The following is a 25720-nucleotide window of genomic DNA, read 5'->3' as shown; positions in this document are numbered from 1 at the left end:
TTACTCAATGCCAAATAAATTTAGGATACATCATATTTCGATAATTTTGAAACATACATTTGGATGGTGTTCATATGATTTTTGTGCAATTTAGCCTTATATCATTTTAAAATGCGTAACTTGTGTTCTTTTCAAAGTAAAGACCTGAAATTTAGACACAACCACCACCAGTGTTTAAGCTTTATGTCAAACAAATTTCAAGGTCATATCAACAGGTCAAAGGTCAAATATGATGACGTCATCTGGGATTTTTATCAATTTATACCTCCGTCAAACATACTTAAACCTTAATTTATCTAAAACCAATGGTTAAATTTTCTTTATTTTGATATATTTTAATAACATGGTCATAACAATCATACTGTTAAATTTTATTCAAATTTGAACGATACATTTTCTTTTTAGATACCGTTAAGTGCTGCAAATTTTCATCTTAAAAGAGTATTCACAAGCACTAGTTTTACATTATATTGCATGAGAAATTATCTTAACTTACCAGTTAGAATTTATTTCAGTATTTTTAAGTAACAAGAAGGTCTCCTGTTTAAAAAGCAGCACAAATATTTGTAATATCTTGAAAAATAACTTAATGGCATAGAAAATTATAACAATGATTATTTTATTTTACACTCCACTTAAAGGAGATTCCAATGGTAGGTTTGGGGCGATGTGGGCAAAAATTGTGAGGTCGGATTTTTTTCAAATTTTACGTATTAAAAGATTTCAATCCAAAGAAAAAAATATAAAAATTTCAGAAAAATTGAATGATAGGAAAATTTTAGCTTATCTGTTTTGTACTACCTTAAATGGTCAAATGACTGTTTTTAGCCACAATTAATAGCTTAAAATTAAATCATTAGCAATGAATGCAATATTTATTAGCTTTATACGATATAAAATGGTTTGGGGAGTTTACGCTTTTTTATAAACCGCTTTGCAGTTTATAAAGCGTAAACTGCCCCAAACCATTTTATATCGCATAAAACTAATAAATATTGCATGCATTCCTTAATTAATAACATAATTATTTGTAATTTACAACTGATCCACATATTTCTTGATTGTTCGTTCCTCTTTCTCTTCAAGCGTCTCCCATTTGTCGTCCCTGGTGTTATTTATAACAACTTTGTGAAACTTCTCAAATTCCTTCCAGAAGGCATAGCCCGCTGTTCCTCCCTTTCGGAACAGTTTCTCAGCTCCACAGAAAGATCTCTACAAGAAAAATATAACACGGAAATTAACGCAATGAATAAATGTGTATATATTGAAAAAAGTCATTGGTTAGATATATATTATAAATACTGCATTATTACATAGGTGCATAGATAATGATCAACTAAATAATAAAAGCCCTTAAGGCTCCAGACTCTCATTACAGTAGTACTGTTAACGTACATGTATTTACATAATATATATCAAATCAGAAATAAAATTAATGTAGTAACACCAGCTTTTTTCAACATTTCTATACATTTGGCTCTTCTACATATAGGAGCATAATTAGTTAAACAGAAGCACTGAGATAATTTCTATACAAGTCTGAATGCGCTTTACCAGCATCAATGTCAGATGTTGTCTCTGTGTATCAAGAATTGGAACATGAGACGGCAGGAAACATTTCCAAAGGTAGTTGTGAAGGGACTTTAGAGGGGAAGTCCCTCCATATCTACTTCTTTGTTGCCCATCAACTACAATAAAAAAAATTACTTAAAATCCTGAAATATTTAACTGTTAAGCAGCTTAAATAATTGAAGGTGGCAAATGAAAAGCTTAATTTTTTGGATTGCACTACATGTAGATCAATTATGTTTAAGAGAATACTATTTTAATTTACAGTACAGGTACATTATTGAAAGCAATATATATAATCCAACATTATTCACGTTACACAAGATGCAAATATTATACAAAAACTTGATCATAGCTAATACATGCATGATGATCATATAAAAATATGATACGTATTCTTATATAATTGTAAAACATAAGATTTTAATTGTCATATTACACAACTTCTAAATAAACTTGCAAACAGTACAGCAAAACCTTTGATCTGACTTGATTTCTGTAGTGAGTGAACTTTTTTGAACCAAATGTAGCTAAGACACTCAATGACCTCCCAGAGGAATCTGACCAGCCAGCCTTTTTTTATCAATTTCTGTAACATGTTCTGCAAAACAATATGAATATCATTTAATTAAACAAGTTTTGATTCTAACCATAAGAAACAAAAATTTTATCAAACATAAAAAATTATACAAATGATATATAATTTATTGTTTATCAAGTTTTTCTTTAATTTATATTTATTTATAAACTACGTAAAGTTAGATCCAAGCAACACATAAACAAAGCGACACATTGCTTGATGGAGATTAAATTAGGACAATACAGATAGGGGACCATTAATTATTTAAATAAATTACTGTAAAACATGCTAATAACTAAGTGCCAGGGGAGGCATATTTTACTTAGATATAAGCGTAATGTGTACGTTATATCCGATCAAGTTTACAACATGTAATAAAGTCTTGTTAAATGAAAATCACTTTGCGGTAAGCATCAATTCATTATAAGCGTGTTTGCTAAAACCATCTTTTACTGTATATCAATTCACCTGTGTCTCTGGCTCCTGGAAAGAAATCCAAGGATTTAAACTGAATCTTTCCGCCAAGAAATTAATGTATTCCTTCTGCGAAATAACAAATAAATAAATGAGAAATAATTAAAATTTTAATTTAAATTTAATAATATTCTAATCTTAACAATATAATAAGGATAAATTTTTCAGTCACCTCTATGGGATATCCCTCCACTATGGCACATTTCTGTGCCTGGGATGCCTCTAGAGTGCAGTTTAATTTGTAGATCTCTTCTCCTAATTTTTTGTGCTCATTCACTTTGGATAAAGAAAAAATCCGACAACATAAAATTGTTGTTATAAATAAAATAAATAAATTCACTATATACTTAAATCATCAGATAAATAAGTAACAAAAATAATCTTTTTAATTGCTTACATATTTCTGTTAAGACATCCATCACATTACGGGAAGCAGCAGTTTTATCTACAGTCACTTCCGTGGAGGCTGCCAATGGGGGTAGGGCCCTTGCCTCTTGTGAGAAGAGCTCTTGGGATTGTTGAGAGTCCTGAAATGTTAAAAATAAAAAGTCAATTGTTGCATTCTTTAAAAAAGAAGTTCAATATGAATTTAGTTTATTATTCAAGACAGATTTGTATCCATTAATACAATTATATGACATACCGGTATATGTACGTATACATACATAGTTTTTATGAATTTTTTTTTTTTTTTTGGGGGGGGGGGAGTTATAAACAAAAATGCATTTAAAGTATATATGAAAAGGTTTCAGGAAATTTATGCGCAGAAAATAATTATATATCTATACTACAGACCAATGTTGAAATGTATTTTAATGCATGTCTGTTTTAAAAGTTCATAATACTGAAGGAGGAATCAAAGCAAAAAGGAATTTATAAAAGAGAACCAAAAAACTTACTATTTTGAGACATAATATTAAGAAATGAAGAGTTTCTTAACCTCACATATAGGCTACAGAATCCCCCCCCCCCAATAATATCTTGGATCCGCCGCTTCATATTGAGTTGCCTCCCTTTGTTTACACTATTTACAGGTGTAGACTAATGTTATTTAAATGTTTTTTAATACCTGATCGTTCAACACGAATATTACGTATATGTAATCCTTAAAATTACTAACCGTCAGGAAATCGTTTTCCATTTTAACGTCTCTAGAACGTGCTGAGAACGTGCTTCGTATGCTTCTTAGTTAATTAAACGCTTCAAAGACATCGCTATAATTGTTTCTGATTTCAAGCGTGTATACTCTGTATAGACAGATAGTCAATAATTGAAATATAAGTTCGTCCGAAAAATGTTTTTTTTTTCAAAATTAACTGGCTAGGAATAATATCTACAGGATATACATCATTTATTCTATACATGCAGGTCATTTTTCAACCAAATACCCCAACTATGAAAGCCATATGCCAGTGTTACTGATGCCAATCCGCTGCAACAACAAGAAAGCAATTCTCCAAGAGTTATCATCTTTCCATCCACAGTGCTTATTGTTACAAGGACTAGTTGACCTTGGCACTCCAAGTCCCATACCGGATGGAAAGATGATAACTTACCAAGGCTGTAGGAGTCAGGATGGATCAGTAATCAAAGAGGGGATGTCCTTAGCATATATCAACAGGGAAAATGAGATATGAATGAAACTTCTCAATATGTAGAGTCCGTGAGTGAATGTCAGGTTTTGCACATCAAGTTTTGTAAGTTTGTGTGCATGATGCATCATTTGAACATTTTCTCACTTGAACATTTTCAGCTCAACTGAGCTGAAAGCTCAAGAGAGCTTTCTGATCACTTTTTGTCCAGCGTCCATCTGTCTGTCTGTAAACTTTTAACATTTTCGAAAACTCTTATGTTATTGTATTTAATAAATGAACTCAATGTCTAACCACCCAAGTTATACTCGTATAACCTGGGTTGGGGCAGTTTACGCTTTCTAATGCTCAATATGTGATATAACTGTAAAATCATCCCATTACAAAGTGACTTAATGTAAAACATATGTAAATTATGTGAGCTTGCTTGGTCACTCTTCTTTTAATCTTGATTTATGCATGCTGTTTCCCAAATAATGTCTATAAAAATTTCATATTCAGGTTGAAATCGGACTCTTCAAGAGAGGATATTTAATACTTCTAAAAAATCAGAGGAAGTCGTTGATTACTTTAGAGAAAGGACACATCCAGACAACATCATTTCTAGGTTGCCTTATTGTGCACTTCAAGAACGAAACTGATGTAGTCCCCCTCAACAGAGTTCTTTTCTATGTCCCTCTTGTGCACCATTGCGCTGCCTCCCACTACACCATCAAAGAAGAAAGAACTACCATCAGAGTGGAACAAGAGGACAAAGATGTTTATAAAAGATTTGTTGTACATAACATGAATCATGCCATAAGAGTTTATCTAGTTAATGTTTTTTCCCTTAAATGTCCATCAGAATTTCCATTTTCAGATCTCAAAACCTGCTCGAAAAAATTGTAAATTGACCGTTTTGCTGTCTGAAAATGTGTACATATTTAATTGTACATCAAGAGTATCAATTACTATGTATATCAGGTCGCACTGTTAAAGATTCAATATCCTTTGAAGGAATAAAATGTATTCCCTACTTTCACAGTTCAGTAGTTTGATGTAAAAGCAATGTTTGTACATGTAGTTTTTTTTTATTGAGAGTATGTTTACCTAAGAGATTTTTTTGTTATACTGTGTGGTATACATTCTTTAAGAGAAGTTTTATATTTAAAGGTATGTTAATTTTGTATGCACTTTTTTCATCATGCATACATGTATTATGAAGGTGATCTACAATATCAGCTTCATTGTTTTCAAATGTCCTGTGAAAATTGGAAACTACAAGTGAATGTTGGGAAAACTAAATATTAAAATTTTTGGTAAAGACAGAAAATCTTCAAATGTATCATTTCTATACAATGGTAATGAAACAGAAATTGTCAAGGAATTTAAATATTTAGAAGTTATATTTTCAATAATAGACTCTTTCTACAGTACTAAAAATATAAGTAGTGACGAGAGCTACCAGAGTTATGTACACAATAATTAAGTAGTCAAGAGAATTAAATCTCTCGATTGATTGTCAACTTGATATGTTCGATAAAATGATTGTTTCAATTTTACTGTCTTGTTCTGAATTGTGGGGTTTTGAAAAGTTATATATCATTTAAAACTTACATCTTAAATTCTGTAAACTTGTCTTTAGTCTAAGACATCCACGCCAAAATTTATGATACCGTATATGGTGAACTAGCTAGATATCAAAGGTGTGAGAAAGTAAAAACTAGAATGTTGAGTTTTTGGATAAGATTGTTGAAAGTGTGATATATAGTAGGTTTATATAATAGAATATTCTGGATTGGTCAGTTATACTTTCTAGAATATTCTTGTGTCCAGGTAATTCATGTAACTTTTGTACATATAATTTCTATAATTTGCTAGATTTTTATTTTAGCATAAATGACCTATAAACAGTGCTCAAAAGAGACTCTCATTGGACTTTTGTTCAAAGACATTAAACTACAAACAGTTTTCTACTTATTGGGACATTGTGATTTCATCCATTTGGCAGATTATAACGGACACTCTTAGTTAGGATTATTAGTGTAAGTTGTATTTTTGTATCTATTTTTATATATATATTACTGTAAATAAATTAAGTTTAAGGTTTACTCTTCGTGATTGATTTTTGCTGGAATTATGGGTTATTCTGACCCATAACAAAAGGTAAAGAATTGTCACATATATTGTATAATTTCTAACATAGCCTAACACAACACATTAATTATGATTTCAAAAAATGGGTTGAATGTATACAGAACATTTTACATGAATGTGGTTCTGGTTGGTGTATAATGTAGAAAATGGAAAATGAATTTTAAATGTTGTTAAGCAAACTTTGATTGATCAATTTAAAAAAATAAATGGTCTCTGATTGTAGGCCTATTTACCATCAATGTAATTTAGACGACCAAATACTTTCAATTTTTTAAAATTATTTTCATCTAAAAAACTAGCTGTTATTAATAATTTACGTAAATTTATCAATATTATAATTAAGAGAGTCAACTCTCCAGGCTGATGTGTACAGTATACACTCTTGCTTTTTGTATGATATTGTCTGTATTGTTTATTTTCTCTATGGTGTTTTATACAATATGAGAATAACTAAATTGAATTGAATTGAATTAAATACTGTATTTATCTCTCAGAATTACATGTTTTTATTTTAGTTTCTGTTTACAATTGCTGTCTATAGATTATGTATATTTTAATGACAACAGGGAATTTAGTTTTTAAAACTAATTGTGCTAGCTATAGCCAAATGACATTCTTCCTATTATTGTCATTACAGTCTTATCCTTTCATAGGATTATCAAAAAACACAAACTGATTTGTGATTATGATAAGCATATGAGAAGCACTGCATCAACTTTACAAAGATTTACAATTTCCATGCAAAACTTTTCATATATAATCTTTGTTCATCAATGATAGACATTAATTTATAACCAGATTTATCAAATAAATGAATGCAATGAACCCAAACTGTCATTATTACTTTAAAGTAAATCATATATAGACATAATCATATACTTATGATATGATTCTCATATAATTCTGATATCATATGAATCTGATATGATTATGATATGACTTAAATATTATATAATTCAAATCATATCAGAATCGTATGATAGGGATTATATAATTCTTATATGAATCAATTTTGATATCATTCTTACGTGATTTCGATATGATTCTTATATGAAAAACACTTCATATCAGAATCATATGTGGCGATATTACCTATGTATATTCATTGCTCGTATTATTTTAACCGATTAAAAATTCCCTGACATTTTTATGGGTAAAATCAAGGACCAAATAATTGTATCTGAAAGTATCAAAATGTATGAAAACACATTTCGTTTCATATACGTACAAACTTCATTCCTCTAATATTCTCTAAAATCTCTCAGAAATTGATAATCGTGAGAAGCTTGATTTTTTGTAATTACCTCGAATAAATAATATATACTCGTATAAGGAAATAAATACTTCGGAATAACGAAATAATTTCCTCAAATCATTTTATGATAGAGATACCTCAGCGCAACCAAACAAGCCCTTGCATTGAAATCACCTCTGAGTGAATTTCAAATTTAACTATTTCTTATTTCATCGATACATGCAGTGCATCAATGATGATAAACCGATTTTAGCATTTAATGTAAAATTTGTCTGATTGATGATTAAAAATGCTAAGACTAGCGGATGTGTAAGAAATTTACGATTTAAGCTTTATTGGAATTTTAAGTATTTAGGTAAGACTTTGATGATTTTTTTTTTCAAATGTTAGTTTTCTATCCATGAGTTTGTTGTATTCTATGCAAATTTAAAAGAAAAATTCAAAATATTATTTTAAAGCTTGATCCCTCATATTATTCATTTATCTATATTACTTCCATAAAACGCGACTGCATGTATATATCGCAGCGCATATAAACAAAAATAGTATTTTGCGTTGACACGATATTAAACGGGGATCATTCATACTGACATAAAAATAAAACAGAGATTGTTGCGCACTACACCATTATTCAAGACTACAACATAAGGTAAGTTCAAGATATACATTTTGCAATGTCGCCACCTTCTAATCTCTTAGGAATCACCAAAGAAAAAAAATATTGCTTTAAAAAAACACAAAGAAAAACAAATGAAAAAAATCGAAAAGTGTATGAGATGTATTTTAAAATGATTATATTTCTATTTTCTAGCCTTTGAGTCATACTGCAGACGTTATATTACCAATAATAAACCTACCTGCTATGTGATGTAATTCATGACGGCAACCAATTTTGATGGCTATTGCTTTTATTTCCGTGTGGACGTTGATCGCTAGAACTGGTTTGTAACTTCTTATATGGATATCTTGATGATAACACTAGTTGAAATTAACATGTTATATACAATTTAAGCTCAGTTATAGAAAAAAAACCCAACTGATTGATTGGATTGATTTTTTTTCTTTTACTTACCTTTTCTTTTATTAAAAATCACTAGATCTCTAAACAAACCTCAAAACAATAAATAGCGAATAATCTTTATGGTCATCTAAATTGAAATTATTTTGAAAACCTTTTTCATTTTTTTACTTTCAGCGCTTGCTTTCATATCAATAGAGCTTGAACCCTCATTGATAGAGTTCGGTAAAACAGGTCTAAATATAAGCTGTGTTGTAAATGATACCAATCTCATCGGCATAACAAACATACAGCTGAAGAGATCTGAAAGCTATGTTGTGTCAGTAACTGAATTCAAAATAGCCTGGCAAGATACAACGTTAGAAAATCAAACGGGGGTAACAGTCAACGCGTCGATTAACAATACCATGCCATCATATCTACGTTTGGAAATATTAAAAACAGCGATCAGATATCCAGAGGATATGGGGTCATATCAATGCAGTCTCAACGCAGTAACTGCAAGTGGTGAATTAAAGCGATACCAATCCCAATCGATAATGCTGAACATAACAGGTAATCAAACCCAAACCATTATTGGATACTGCTGTTAAGCTTTTTTATGATTTCAATAGCGTATCATTGTATTTTACCTCATTATAAATTTCAGAATCTAATTGTTAATTCCATTATTTGTTTATGTCGCATTGAAGGATTTCTAGAATCGACTACAAAACTTTTATCCACATCAAACCATAAAAGTACTGAAGTATCAGGTCAAAAAGGTATGTTGCTAGTTCTTTGAAATCAGTATTATTAGGGTGTTTTGTGATTTCATCATTGCTCAAAACATAAAAGCTAAAGTAATTGATGAATGACCTGGTGGTGATTGACCCGTTGGTGGGCGTGAAGACTGTTTAAAGGAAGGGAAAAACACAACCAAATCAATTGTTTTTAAAGCAACATATTCTAAAACACATTCCAAGTAATATTTATACGCACTCTATCTTTCTAATATGCTTGATCAATACCAGAACAGTTGTTTTAATCAAATTTTGTTAGAATTTAGAACCAATACAGATGGGAAAATATTGTCATTAAGTGTACCAATTATAAATAATGATTAGAGCGATTTCATGTTAATTAGTATGTAACTATACTTGTACATCAAATTTTGATTTAGGCCATTTAGAAACGAATTCTGGAAAATCGCGGGATAACTTTCTGAAATATTTGTACGTTTTGCAAACATTGTCACTATGAAACTTTTCCTTGCAATGAAATCAAATCAGCCTTTTTTACTTTTTACCGATATGTTCAATCCACAATATTTGTGAATTTTTTTGCATACTATAAAGAACGTAGTAGTTCTAAAGGTATAATGAGTATTATTGATACTAAAAATGTTAATTTTAGAAAAAGAATACAGTTCTTTTACAGATTTAATCAACTTGATTTATTCAAGAATTTAATTCCATTTATTGTTTCTGTCAAGTTCTGTTTCATCAGATATCACTTATGGGATAGATTTTTGATATTCCACTATGCACTGGCGTCGGAAGCAAATTGAAAGTGGGGGGGGGGGGGGGGGCTAAACTAATCCTGCGAGAAAAAGTGGGGGGAGGGGCTGAAACCTATATCATGCTATGTTTCTAATGGTTAGGTATAACTTTGCAAAAAAAGTGGGAGGGCTAAGCCCCCCCCCCCTAGCCCCCCTCGGTTCCGACGCCTATGCTATGTGTTCTTACGCCACGTGACGTCATAATTAAATACGCAGCTTTAGGCAGATTAATGACATAGAATGAAAAAGTAACAAAATAATTCAGATGAAAAGCGTAGAGTTATAAATGTGCAGCATTTATTGATTTTTCAATTTTATTTTATAAATTGATAAAAATATACCAGAAAATGAAATGTTTGTTTGGTTATTTTTAAGGAACTTTTTTTCATGCGTCAAGTTGTTGACGTCTTGTGGTGAATGAGTTGTGCGGCTCACAATTATAATGTTTACAGAAAGATGTAGATTTGAAAAAAAGATTGAGATTTTACCTGTGGTAAAACATGTGATAAAAAGAATCTCTCATGATTTGTGATGGTATGTGGGTTTTTTTATATGTTTTTTATCCAACTTGTTCGTTTTCTATCTCCGTTTGATTTTCTAACGTTTTATCTTGCCAAGGCTCGGGGATAGAAAACGCACATCTCGTTGGATAAAAATCATAGACCATTGCAAATCATGAGAGATCCTACATGACTTTTCACTTTCAATGTTTTAAAGCGTAGCGCAGTATGTTTAAGAGTTAGCTGCTGGTATGTAAGACTAAGTCAAAAGATTTCGAAGCCCACTTGGGCCCCATGATTTTTAAAATTCTGAAAATGTTGAAATGCAGATGTTTGCAGTTAAGGAATTTATTATTGAGACCGGTTATTATAATTTTACATTTGCTTTTTAGGAAATGTCAAAAATGTTGCTGTTGTTTTCGTGTGTGAAAATACATAAAATGCAAAATACAATCATTCTGAAATATTTAAACAGACGATAAAATGTACTGTGATTTAAAAAAAAAATATGAACAAGCTATGATTAGCTTTAAACTCGTGACTTGAATATCAGAAGCTACTTATTGAACCTATTGCACATTATTGTTACTATGGTGGAATATCTCTGCCCCTTGTGTGGAAGTTATTTTTCTATCAAATATGTCGACATGCAAGATGAATATGTCGACATGCAAGATAACTATGTCAACATGCAACATAACTGTTGACATGAAAGAAAATTACAATCAGATAAGAATTATATAAAATCACAAATTTTTTTCTGAAATATCGCCTACCTGTGACATCCAAGATGCTAGATGCTACCTTTTTTATGTCAACATGCAACTTATTTATGTTAACATGCAAGATAAATATGCTGACATGCAACTTATTTATGTCAACCTGCAACTTATTTATGTCGACATGCAACTTATTTATGTTAACATGCAACTTACGTATGTTGACATGCAACTTATTTATGTTGACATGCAACTTAGTTATGTTTACATGCGAGATAAATATAAGTTGTATGTCAACATAAATAAGTTGCATGTCGACATCAATATGTTGCATGTTAACATAAGTAAGTTGCATGTCGACATAACGAAGTTGCATGTTAACATAAATAAGTTGCATGTTGACATCAATAGGTAGCGTATCTTACATGTTGGATGTCAAATGTTGGCGATATTTGAGATTTTTTATAACTCTTATATGATTGCAGTTTTCTTGCATGTCAACATAGTTTTGTTGCATGTTGACAGAACTATCTTGCATGTCAACATCTTTATCTTGCATGTCGACTTAATCAAGAGAAAAATAACTTGCACACAAGGGGCAGAGACATGCCACCATATGTTACAGATTAAGCAAGTGAAAAAAAGAATATTAACATAAATTTTCCCTTATCTCCAACAAGTGATACATTCTGACAAAATCATAAGGTATTATGCCATGCACTGTGAAATTTCAAAACATTGTCATTAGTTTTTGTTTCTCTCTAGGATATCAAGAAAACAGCACAGAATCATTAATCAGTACAGACAAACCACTTCAAAAGAAACATCTTGTTCTTTACAGAACAATAATGATTCCCATAACAACAATTATATCCGGTTTGCTTGCTTTTATTATTGCTCGAGAGCTTCGATTACATTATTTTGTATCAAAAGGTACAACAACAGCTAAAACCACAGAGAAAAATTATACCAACGGGGTTTATATTGTTTGAACAAATATTTGGACAATTTCTTAATTAGTGTTCGATTAAAAGAAAGATCTTTACACTAGTAAAAAAAAACAAACAATTGCATTGTTATGTTTTTTGTTTTGTACTATATGTACCAACATTTCAACATGGTTTGGTTTTTTTTCTTTAGAAATGCACTTTTTTATATAAAGTTCAAATGGTGATGTTTTTCTCAATTAAAAGTGAATGAAAAGCGGGATTTTTAAATTCCGGTAAATACAATAAAGAATTTGAATCATAAAATACATCTTACCAATTACGTATATGACTAAAGAAGGCTGGGAGGTCATTTAATTCACCGTTAATTAGATCTACCTTAAAGGATCACTTGTATATAACAAAAGAATTGACCTATAGGAGAGATCAAATTCCCGGAAAAAATTACGTTTTAATAAAATTCAAAGTTCATTTGATATTTTCCACTGCTCATTTTTCTATTTTTTTCAAACTTTTATTTGGAACCTTACATATTGCGCTTGTTATTCTTTAATTAACCTTAAAAAATGGGTAAAACATATTTTTTGCAGTAAACGGTATATTTCTGCATAAATTGTGACCTAGAAATCCATCAGGACAGACTTTCCCCTAAAAAAAGAAGATATTTTGATAGATTTTGATCAAAGGAATAAATTAAGATGGGATTTTTTAAGGGCCCCCCTGCCCTGATGTCGAAATTTAAAAAAAATACCAAAAAAATGAATAAAACTTAATTGTATTGTAGTGGTTTATTTATACGTGATACACGTGTTATAACTTGTAAGTTTTGAATAGCTCAGTTGATTTCACCGCTAGCGCTGTCACATGCATCTAAAGTTTTTTTGTATCCTGGTTCGATTCCATCTGTTGGCATGACTTTACTTTTTCTTTTTAAATTATCGGTTTGTATAAACACCTTTGTATTTATGTTTTTATACAGGATTGTGCATTTTGTATTTTACTCCGATCTTCTCTCTTTAATGCTCGTTTTCTCTTCAAATTGAAGACATTTATGAAAAAGGTATATACTGAACTGAAACCGTATTTATACCTAAGTGTAAGCGCGCTTTGTTTGAGGACAAGACAGGTGCCACGTAAAAAAATCATGGTGAGCAAACACTATTGCGTTTGCCTTTCCAGAACATGTACAGGAAATGGTATAATCTATTTTTTCAAAACGTGCTTGATATTTTCGGAAGTGAATGTGAACATAGTGGTAAATAAGTCATGGATATTGTTATTAAATTTCTTAAATTTTTACAATTATTATAAGCCTCAAAATATCGGGTTTTTGACCCGGGATGTCATCGTGGGTAAAGTATTTAGCGGATTACGAAAGAAAGTATAGCAAGATCCAGTGAGAATTTTCATGTAAAGGCCGATTAACGGTTTGATATTAATAACTTTTTAATAAGATATTTCTAAATCAAAACTCAAGATACATGAACTACAGAACTGATTATAATATGATAATATGTTTTACTAACGAAGTTTCATAGAGTTGTATTTGTTACTTAAAGTCTATAAAATATAAAATGGAATAAAGATTTTACATTTAATGTTTGTTTGGTCTCATTTCATTTTTTATCTTCAAAACTAAATTCAAAAATCTTCGCATCACTGCACATCCAAGAATAGTCAGAAATATCAGCAGTATACCTCCTCTGGACAGCTTACAACCTGTAACAAATACAGAAAGATATTTTATAATGTAAGAAGAAAAAACTTGCTAATGTGTTGATGTTCAGTTCACTAAACATATTCAATAATTCCCATAGACTGACGAAATTTGTTGGAGATTTACACACAGCTTAACATGTGTTTCAGTAAAAAAGGAGTATTTCCCCCCTCTCCATATTGTTTATAATATGTTTTCAATTTTCATCAATAATCGTCTATGTTCGATAGTTTGATATAAGAAAAAAAGATTTTTATACATTTTAATAGAGATTATTTCATTTTTCTACAGTAAACATTTTGTTTAGATTATAAAACACGTATATATAGCTTACATATCAAATGTTAACGATGTCACATACACTAGTTCTTACTTTTACCTTAAAACATAATTTATAAAACCAGTTAATATATATTGCATCAGATGTGTAAAATTATGAAAAAATACGGTTCTTTTTTTAATATGGATAAAATGTCTACATCCGCTTTTAGATTGAATGACATAAATTCGCTTTTCCTTCCCGGTATGTTAAACACTTGTTTTCACATGGCACAAAAGGATGTAGACAACGATGGAAATTGGAAAATATTTTTAGATAAAGATTGTTGCGAAGCTGTACAACGCACACTAGACAATATTTCCTTGTGTATCCATATAAAAACCCTTCACATATTAGAGTTCAATTATATAATGAGTGTACAAATTTAAAATTTATGATTTCACCAGCCTAACTTTCAATAGTTTCTATGATCAACATAATTGTTGAAGTGCATGACGAAAAGTCGCGCGTTGTTATTTTTAATCTAGTGTGCCTTCTACTTTATAACTTTCATTTAATTAATATTTTCAAAGTTCATTATACAATATTTTCATTCCGTGTTTATAAGATGTTACAACTTTCTAAAGCATATATATGTGTATAATTGTTACACAATATCTTTATTTTAACCTCTATAAACCAGATTAATAGTTACTGTAATAGAGTATCTATCTAATTTTTCCTGCAAAAATTCTATGAATATGTCAGAAGATAATAGTTTTGCTTGACATAATTGATAAAGGTCAACTTCTTTCTATTTACACATGTAAGTTAGAAATCGTATGTTATGAAATCAAAGTAATAAAAGACCCTTTAACTGATTCTACTAAAGATCCACGCATACTTTGTCGATATTTACAATATGTGCGGCCAGTAAAATTTGCGTAGTACTACGTGCACTAATATGTATAAATACCGAACATATATTTAATAGCGTAGCATATTCAAAATAAGATTTGCATATCATAAATCAACTATACTAGTACTACAGGCATTTTGTAGACTTTAAAATACTAATATTACGTCGTTGATGAAGTTGAATATAATCACATAGATATGGTATCATAATGGTCCTTTAAAATATTATTATTTTGTAATTCTAATATAATTTAAGCATATCGTTGTCAAATGCTTTAGAAAGTTTTCATTCCCTAAGAGTTATTTCCCTTGGCTGCCATATTGTGGGTAAAAGCGGTGATTTTAATATAAAGGGGGAAATCGAAACAGCATATCAAGTCGGGATTAATTGGATTTGACTACGCCCCGCCCAAAATGATCACCTCATAATACTAAAAAAGAATGATTCCGTATTCCTTAATTAAAACAAAATATATTTGTGAAACACTTATGCCTCCTCCTTTGCAAACATCTGCGAAGAAAATGAAGAGAAACTGCAAATAATTGCAATTTTTTATTTAAGTCCAAGACTCAAAACTCTGAAAAAGGTTTGATCGTTCCCAAAGTTAATCTTAACCTAAATATTATTAACATAAATATGCATACCAAATTTCATTTCAGTAAGTACATGTACATTGGGCATGGGACACGGAAATGTTTCAATCGTACCCAAAATCAAACTTGACCTCCATTTTATTCTGATAAATCTGTATACCAAATTTTATTTCAATTTGTGCAACCTCTGCGAAGAAAATGAACGGAACAGCAAGTAATTGGAATTTTACCACGTTCAAGGGGCATAACTCTGTCTGTCAAAAATGGCTCGATCGTACTCAAAATCAAACATGATCTAGATACTATTATCATCTGTATACCAAATGTATTAATCTGTATACCAAATTTTAATTCAATATGTACAATATCTGCAAAGAAAATGAACGGAAACTGTTGTTTGATCGACCGACCGACAGAAAGACAGACAGCAGCAAACGTTATGCCCTTCCTTCTTCGGAGAGCGGCATAATTAAGCACGGACTCAGTTAAAATCATCAAAATCTGAAAGGCCTTAATCACAAGTCAATGAACAATCAGTCACAGATATTGAATTATAACTGTAAAAATCAGATTGCAAGTATAATAAACATAATAAATATTTAATCGGGTAGCGTTTTTAACATTAAAAAAGAGTACATGTACTTAGGTGTCAGGAAGGTTACTGCGAGGTAGACTCCCCATATACGGAATGGTGAACGAAATGGAAAGTAATTCTAAATTTAAAAAAATAATTAAAGAAGATGGGGGAATAAGATGGCGCAAATGGCCATTCGGTTTAGTCGTGAAATACAATTTTGAATTTATTTTTTCCCAATTGAATATATTCAAATATATTTTAATACATGTTTGCAAAAGCACAATTTCTAACTATATTCAGTTTTTAATATATTTAACAAAAGATAAGAGAAAAAATTGCCTGAAATTTTGGTGGTATCGAACCTATAACATAAAAACCCTAGATATATAAGTTTAGCACCTGTCGGGTACTATAAAAACTGAGCCATTTCAGAAACAACAAAATTAGTTGTTTAAATATTATGTGTGACTTTGGCCATGAATTTACGGACTTGTATTATTTTTTCAAAACGTTGAATTGTTGTTGTACAAAATGCTATTTTTAATGTATAGTGGGTCATCTCTCTACGTTTTGTTGATTGATATCGGTTTGTGTTCCATTATACCTTATTTAGACCATGAGAAAAATATGGAGCTCTTTAAAAGAAAATGCTTTGAAGTTTTAAAAAATGACACTATTTGCAGGTTAGATACGTATACGCCTGTTTGAGTCAACATATTCCAAGTATTGAACATATTTATAGGTTAAAAATCAATTATAAGTTAAATGTATATTGTTTTGAATGATTTTTAAAAAAAATTAGATTTATTGATATTTTGATTTTTCAGTGGCTTGTCCGACCGTGTATGGGCATTTTACACACCTTATCCACACATATTCTTTTTGAAAAGTACGAAAAATTTATATTTGTCTGCATTAGATTATTACAAGGGGTGAAAATTGCTTCCAATTTTATAAACCTGAAGGAAAACTGGGAACTAAGATTTGGCTTACTTAACAGAGCAAACAGCCTACAATTGCCAAACGCTGGAAAGCAACAATAAAGCTTTTGTACGGAACTTTTATAATTGTGAAGTTGCTTAGATTCCCGGCAAAAAGACAGAGTGTGTTACAAAAGGTGTTTATATGCATAATATATTATCCGATATACAAAAAAAATTACATGATCAGAAGACCAAAGTCAGAAATGAGAGGGATTAAACTTTTACATAATAATATTCAAGTGCGAACTACAAAGTACACAGATGACTATGTACTTGAAAATGTAACACAACAATTAAATTATCTTTCATATTCATCAGAAAAATCGTGACTTTTTTTATTTCCTAAAATGAACAAATTGTTATCTTGACACTCACTGTTTTCATTTACGTTTCACACTAAGTTAAAATGGATGTTTTTCAGTGTAAGAGGGGTCTGTCATGATACAGAGGACAGGCGCATTCCAATGCTGGATCATAATATCTTAATAAGTGGTTTGAAGTTAATGTTATTATCTTAAAGGAATGTAAATTTCCAAAACAAGTTGAAAGTACACATTTTTTCCGAAAACAAACAGTGCTATCTGTGACAAAATACCCAGTATGGCAGGTTGAATAATGAATATATCAAGGCATTTACCAAGAGCACGGCCGCCAACGGGAGGCAGTTTCTGCTAAAATTGCTATCTTGAAAACTCTCTATTGAGATAAAAAAAAAAATGAATGATATGTTCAATGTCCCACACTGTTATTATGCATAACTTTCGATTGTTATTTTTCTCTCAAAAAGCTAAAACATGGAACGTTCTTCAGTGCAGAGTTAAATGTAACTTATATAGGTATACATTGTACTAGATGTGTGCGGCATGGTACTATATATTGTACACTTTATGGTATGGTATTGATTTTATATGTATGTACACTGGCGGCAAGATTACACTTTGATATGCCGTTTTACCTGAAGATGAAGACGGAGTAGATACAGGTGTTGCTGCAATTACAATAATATTGCTGCTATAACTGTTAACTAACGATATTATATTCAGTGTAAGCCAATGCATTAAATTATTCATATTCAGTGTTAGCCAATACATTAAACCTAAAATTCTCCAAGAAATTGTTTTCATTTTTTGTTTGTAAGTTTTATTTTCAAAAAACCTTTTGGGAAAGCTTATTTCACGTGCCGCTAGATTATGCATAGAAAAGGGAAAAGGGAAAGTACTCTTTTGTTGAATAAACTGCGCGGAATGTTGAGCCCAAATCTCTATGTTGTCACTGGTGTTAATCCCTTACCTGGGTTTGTTGAGCTTGGAACTGTTATTGTCGACAAATCAGGAGCTGCAAAACAAATAAAGATAATAAAATGAGAGAGAGAGAGAGAGAGAGAGAGAGAGAGAGAGAGAGAGAGAGAGATGTAAGACAGGAAATGGCCCATTAAGATATCAGAATATCTCCTACCTTTCGTGGTATCAATATATCCTAGGAAAAAAAATAAAACTAAAACACACAACGTCAATATTTATTATACAATTCACTATTTAATCAAAACATATCATTGGTTTCGAGTGAATTTTGCTAATTTTAACGAACAATACAATGGGGATTTTTTATTAGTGATAAAACACACAGAATTTTGATTGGTTCTAATTTCTATGTTTTACATGTAATAATATTCCAAACTATAAACAGAAATAGTTTTTACCAATTTATAACAAATTTCAAGGAAATCGAAGTCATAAGCCAAGGCTCTTACCTGTAATATTAAGAAACACTGATTCCGAATCTTTGGTTACCATCTAAACCTGACATGGTGCACTGGTAAGTACCTTCATCATCAGGGTAAACGACCGAGGAACTCGGAATGTTAAGATGAAGGTGCGCCTTGCTGACGTCACTTAAACTGCATTTTAGAACTTACTTGGGAATTTACATTTTATTTCTATTTTTATATTATGGTCTGAAATTTTGAATGTCACCTATTGGTGGTAAACCACAAACACTGTGGTCATTCTGTCTTTTTAAAATCGGGGCCCTACAACATTTAAAAATAAATTATTTATCACAAAGGAATATTAAATATCGGGAGCGGAAACGTCGAAGGCCCCTTTCTTTTGGGATGAAATATTTAGATTCAAGTACAAGTATAAATTACCACCCGTATGAAAAATAGTGATGTGGTCACCTCTTGTTTTTTTTCACTCAGTGTTCATTTATTTTTTTACGTTTTTAATTTCGTTAATTTCCGATAGTTTTCGTATTACCTGGTTTACTTCAAGACTGGTTAAATCATGCACGAGCGCCTTCGCGCTCCGTATACATAGATTTATCAGGGAGTATTCGATTAATGCGACGTTCGTTACAAAGCAGTACAGGTTTTCCCTACCCGCCCTGACCCAAACATGTTTTTTGAGATTTACTAAAATGCGATTTGTAATGAACGCACCAATCCTAAAAAATAAGTTTTGTTTTTCAATAAATTAGTCAAGAAAATATTTATTTTCGGAGGAGTGAAACGAGGGAGAAAATAATACTGATTATACACTATTCATTATCAGGGGATTTTAAACATCGGGTTCGGAAACATTGAAGGCCCTTAACAAAGAGGACACATGTACATTTATTAACATCGTTAAAAAGAGAGGGGGGTGTCATGCATGCCTATAAAGATGTAATACATTCGTGGTGTTTTTCCGATCTCTACCGGTGTTGTATAGCAGTTTTTCCCCCATAGTAGCTTTTCCCCCCGGAAAACCTACTATATAGTAGCCTTTCCCCCCGGGGGGAAAAGCTACTATATAGTACCTTTTCCCCCATAGTAGGGTTTCTCCCTCACGTTTTTGGTTCAGATTTTATAAAAAATATTTATGGAAATCCAGTAAGGATTTAAATCAATGTTTCTACACTCCCAGGTTGCATACATGTACATATCTGCATTCATCTGTACAGGTTAAGTTTCGTTTTGCCGATTTATTATTTTTATAGACAATGCTGAAAGTTGAACATGTGTGTAATGGAATTACACATAGAACTTAATTTAGGTAATTTATTGAAAAAAAGTTTTACAAGTTATACACTTATATGCATAATTCTGTGTTCTGAAATTGTATTAAACGAGAATGTTTTAAGAATTTCTTGATAAATCTATCAGACTGTTTGTCTGTTTGTGAGAATTTCATCCAGGCTAAACCTCTGTTTTAGAGAAATTTTGTTTCCGATGTTTCAGAGCCCGATTTTTAAAATCCTATTATAATAATTATAGTGCATATTCTTTAGGGTCCAATGTCTCATAAACTAGTGATGACCATATCACCATATTTTTATAGTGGCAGTGGTTTACCACTTGAAGATGACTCTGAAAATTTCAGCCCTCAGGGTAGGGGCCCTTGATGTTTCAGGGCCCTATGTTTAAAACCCCATTATTATGATTGAATAGTGTTCTATAAGTGGGGACCCGAATATCAAATTCTAGAGATGACCAATTAACCATATTTTCACAGTGGTAGTGGTATATACCATTAGTAGATGACACCAAAAATTTAAGCCCCCATGCAGGGTAGGAGCCTTTGTTGTTTTCGAGCCCGATGTTTGAAATCAAGTTATAAAGAATATGTATTTTTTAGGGCTCCATATCTCAAAAACTCTGGATAATCACATGCACATATTTTTACGGTCATTTAAAAGTAAAAACATCATTTAAAAATACACAATCACTCATAAAATGTTTACATTATAATATCTCGCGTTTCGTAGAAATGTGCTTAAAAATATGAATATGCGTAACTTAAAAACGAAATGGTAAACACTAGCTTTACACATGCTTTTAATACATAATTAAAATACCCCTTACCCATGATTTAGAACCCCATCAATCAAAGTAAAACTAAAACATTTCAGTTTCTCATTATATCATTGCAACCTGTCTCCCGTTTGATATTTAGAAGAAGAAATATATAATTGTTTTTAAGATCGTCAATTCTAACGGTATTAATTTAAATTTGATAGCCTTTTGGACGAAGGGAGTAATACATTTCCACTTTTTATTCCCTTCCTCTACAAAATTAAGTCAAGATTGGTCAGTTAGTTCCCTGGGAGAAGCTTGTACATTGATGGTAATACATTGGAAAATCAAAATTCCAAACCGGCGTATTTTCACTCAAATGTGTTCTTACGTGTTCATAACGTCGAAGTCAAAACTGTAGATAAGCATCGATTAGATGAAAAAGATTCGAGGTATTCCGAAATCCGTGTAAAAGTTGTTCCAAAAAGGGGTGAGAACAGGTGAAATAAACGATGATGACACGTGCATGTTATGAAGGCGCATCCCTTAGTTCATATTTGGAGTTGAAAAAAATAAATGCCATGGTTATCCTTTTTTGTGAGAAATTAATATCATATCAGTTATTGCAAATTATTGTCACGAATGGTCCGCGATAAACATGGCCGGAAAGTAAAAATGGGGGAAAATCCACTATATAGTAGGTTTTCCGTGGGGGTAATCTGGCTATAAAAAGGGGGAAAGCCCACTATATAGTCAGCTTTCCGTGGGAGAAAAACTGCTATATAGCCATTTTTCCGGGGGGAAGATCTGCTATATAGCCATTTTTCCGGGGGGAAAGATGGCTAGGGGGAAAAGGCACTATATAACACCGGATCGGCCCGAGAAGTTGCGAAGGTATTCATCATATTGGGATTTTAAACATCGGGCGCAGGAACTTTGAAGGCTCTTACCTTTGGGGGGGGGGGGGGGGGGCTGAAACTTTCAAGCTCAACAGTATGTATTCACCCCATTTATCTGACGTATATTTTTCTCACCCTCTACATAATAAATAGGGATGTCAATTTTGCTCGGTTTAATTAGTCGATTAATCGGGGGCTTTATTCGAGCGATAGTCAAGTACTCGGTTTTATTTGAACTGTGTGTCCTTTTCTTATAGTATATTGCTACTAAAACATTTAAAAACTCATGATAATATTTATTGTATCGTTAATTATACAAACATCTAACACAGTAGAATAACTAATTACAAGAAAAACTTTGTTCTCATCAAACTGAAACTGAACTTTATCTATTTTACAACGATTGATAAACAAGTTCTACATCTTTCCTTGGCCCAGATGTAAGCGCTACGGGGTCATTGGTGTGGGAGAAAGCCGGAGTGCCCGTAAAAAAAACCCACGTCCAAGCGGGCGACCACCATACCCTATCACATACAACCAGTGTCGATCACGGGTATCGAACCCGGGTTAAAGCGGTGATAAGCGAGTGCGTTGTCCACTGCGTTACTTTCACACCCAAGGTCATGTCTGGCTAAGTACTTTTATTCATAAAAATCATTTCATAAACAAAATCATAAGAGATCAATTGTTAATTAACCGCTTAAAAACACACCAGGGACGCCGATGGAACAAGTGGTAACTAATGAATAAAAAAAAGAAAGAGAAAAGAAACTGTTCTTTTATTTGAAGCCCAACATCTTCCGCGTTAAGAAAATAAAATGATTTGATTTTTTTTCATTTCAAAACGAGTATAATCGGCTAAGAAAATTTTATTCGATGATCGGTCTGACCGAGCAATAATTGAGTACTTGTTAACATCCCTACTTATAATACCTGAGGTACACATAACATCCATCTTGGATATATCTAAAACTGTCACATCAGCTAGAATTGCTTGAAAGTGAATTTTTTGCGAACATCTCCGTCTTCCGATAGTCCTTCAACACATACATTTACAACGGAGTTAACCAAAACGGTGCATTACACATGGCATTGATAAACAAAATCTCTTCTAAATCTGCATCTGAGATGTGAGATAAATGTTCGATAAAGGGAGGACGGAGCACCGTGTGTTTGTGTCGTATTTACAAAAGCATAGGTGCACCGGAGGGGGGGGGGGGGGCTACGAATCGAAGGGGGGATTAGTAAGCCCCACCCCCCACTTTTTTGCAAAGTTAGATATAACCATACCCATAATCCTTTTTTGTGCCTGTCAAGATTTCTGATAAGGTCTAGCCCCCCCCCCTTTCAATTTCTTCTGACGCCATGCACTGAAATGCGTTTATATAGTACTGTTACACGTTATGGAAAAAAAGTTAAAAACAGTATATATATTATTCAGTTCCATAATTTGAACTTGTTTGTTGATCAAATTCAAAATTGATGCTTTTTGAGTATGTATTTCCGTGCCTCTACCCAAAGTCCAAGCTCTTGTTAATATGGTTCTAGATTAAGGGGGAATATTATAGGACGAACACTTTGCTTGAAAGTTAAAAAGATCGCAGGGGTCATCATTGCTGATAATTTGTATAAAATAAACAGGGATCCGGGAGCGTGCAGAGAACACTGAAACAGCTGTCATATTCCCCAAAATAAGTTTTGTATGAATATTGAAATAAAGTATGTTCATTGGTATAATTCATTGAAAATAAACAATTTATATTTATTCATGATTATAAGTTAAGTAGGTAATTAGATAGATTTTAAATACAAATGCCCACCATAAACACTTTGTACAAGTACACATACATGTAACATGATTATCGTTCTTTGCCAGAGATGCGATTGGGAGCGTAGTGGGAACGACAACTCTTGGTAGTCAAGTGAATTATTTTGTTTTGTAAAGTTCAGCAAAAATGTCAAACTGATTGGAAAAAGTTAACCGTATGTGTTGACCACAACGAGTGTCAAGTATTTGCAGTACCAATAAAAATCCATAACAAACTACTGTGAGTATGTTGTAACTTTTATATCTTGTTTTAAAGTATTCAATTAGTTCAGAAGAAGCAAAATTTACCTTACAACTATGATAAGATTACTTAACTTTTTTTTTTAAAACAAAGGACATATTGTATCTTGTCATGAAATGATCAATAATCGCCATGCGATTAAAAACGAGAGTTATTGAGAAGGAAAACCACATGTTTAAAACTGGTCCTGACAAAGCAATCATAAAAACATACTCTAGATAATATCCAATTGACCTCAATATGATAAGCAAAGGGAGGCATGCATACACTAACTCCAATGTAGAGATGATTAAGCTTAATGCATACAATTAAACACATGCCTTATCGTACATGCGGTTTTAAACAATACCACACTTACTGACCCCAGATACATTAATTGAGAGGAACACAGAAAACTTAAATCACAGAACAAACCCAATTTTTGTGTTTATGTACGTAGTTCTGCAATGCCAGATAATAGCTGACATTTTAAATTCTGAAAATCACACTAACATCAGATTTTTGGCATGTTTACCCTCATTATTGTTTTAATAATAATTAACTACACTGCTGAAAAGGCCCCACAACTCTTTGAATTGTGAATGCCGTTTAAAGCTTTTAACAAGGAGATTATAATTATCTGAACCCTATTACCATTATCACATCGCTATTATTCAGTATGATAATAAGCATATGTCCTCTTTTTGTTCTATTTGTATTTTTCCATAGCGTGGTGTTTTTACTTTACGTTTCTGATATAGCTTACAATGGTAATTACCGTCTTCCTTGGAAGACGGTATAGAGTTGAAATAATTAATTTACAGTCTCCGGGTTTCGCACTTCCTCTCCTTTGTGATTGGTAGAAAATACATGAAGTGAAAATTTACATTTGTTTCATTGGTTGAAATATTGTTCGGCGGAAGGGAGTACGACTTAACAAATTTCTTAGATTTCAAATCTTAAAAAGTGAGCAAACGAAAAAGCAATACAAATAGCTATAAATAAAATTCAGGCTGACATTGTTCAGTACAACTTGTTGAAAGCAATATTATATAAATAGTGCCTGTTTGGGAGGGTAACAGTTGAAATTGACACCCCGAGAAAACCATTGTCAACCGACGCGAAGCGGAGGTTGACAATGGTTTTCGAGGGGTGTCAATTTCAACTGTTATCCTCCCAAACAGGCACTATTTATTTTGTTATACTGAATGTCTTTTTTTAAATTTTTAAGAAAATTTTACTGCTTTTATATAGGAATAACGTGAATTCTACAGCGAACCGTACGCGCATAATTTTCGCGCATGTAACATTTTTTAATGTTACCCGTTGCCAAGTGCGTTGCTAACGCTGAGGGTAATAGTAAATATTATTAACTGCGTCTTAACCAATCAGATTTCAGTATTTAACATGAAAGTATAACAATCTATAATATCTATAGAAACTACTTGTTCCTTTCTATTTGTATTGTTTATGCAAATAGAAGAAAATGTGAAAATTTGATACGGTATGGCTAATATCAGTAAGGAGGTTTGCTTATCAAATACGGTAAAACTAATATCAGTAACAAGATGCTGAATGCAGTTGTATTAACTTTGATTTATTAAAACAAACGACCATTCC

General features: G+C 31.8%; 1 protein-coding gene and 1 long non-coding RNA gene across 2 annotated transcripts; one reads left to right on the top strand and one right to left on the bottom strand.

The window, feature by feature from the left end:
• Positions 1 to 808: 808 nt before the first annotated feature.
• On the bottom strand, positions 809 to 2687 carry LOC136275122 (uncharacterized). The gene is made up of 4 exons (XM_066083447.1): positions 2618 to 2687; positions 2047 to 2170; positions 1555 to 1688; positions 809 to 1212 (listed from the first exon to the last, which is right to left on the bottom strand). The coding sequence occupies exons 2-4, from the start codon at positions 2165 to 2167 to the stop codon at positions 1036 to 1038; spliced, it is 432 nt and encodes a 143-aa protein (XP_065939519.1). The 5' UTR covers positions 2168 to 2170; positions 2618 to 2687; the 3' UTR covers positions 809 to 1035.
• A 5468-nt stretch (positions 2688 to 8155) lies between these two features.
• On the top strand, positions 8156 to 9150 carry LOC136274483 (uncharacterized). Its single transcript, XR_010712842.1, has 3 exons — positions 8156 to 8255; positions 8418 to 8547; positions 8802 to 9150. It is a non-coding gene; the product is annotated as an uncharacterized lncRNA (long non-coding RNA).
• Positions 9151 to 25720: the final 16570 nt, after the last annotated feature.

The sequence above is a fragment of the Magallana gigas genome, chromosome 4 (assembly GCF_963853765.1).
Source record: "Magallana gigas chromosome 4, xbMagGiga1.1, whole genome shotgun sequence".
Classification (NCBI taxonomy): Eukaryota; Metazoa; Mollusca; class Bivalvia; order Ostreida; family Ostreidae; genus Magallana; species Magallana gigas.
Note: the sequence above shows the minus strand (reverse complement) of the source record. Positions and strands in the feature narration are given on the sequence as shown.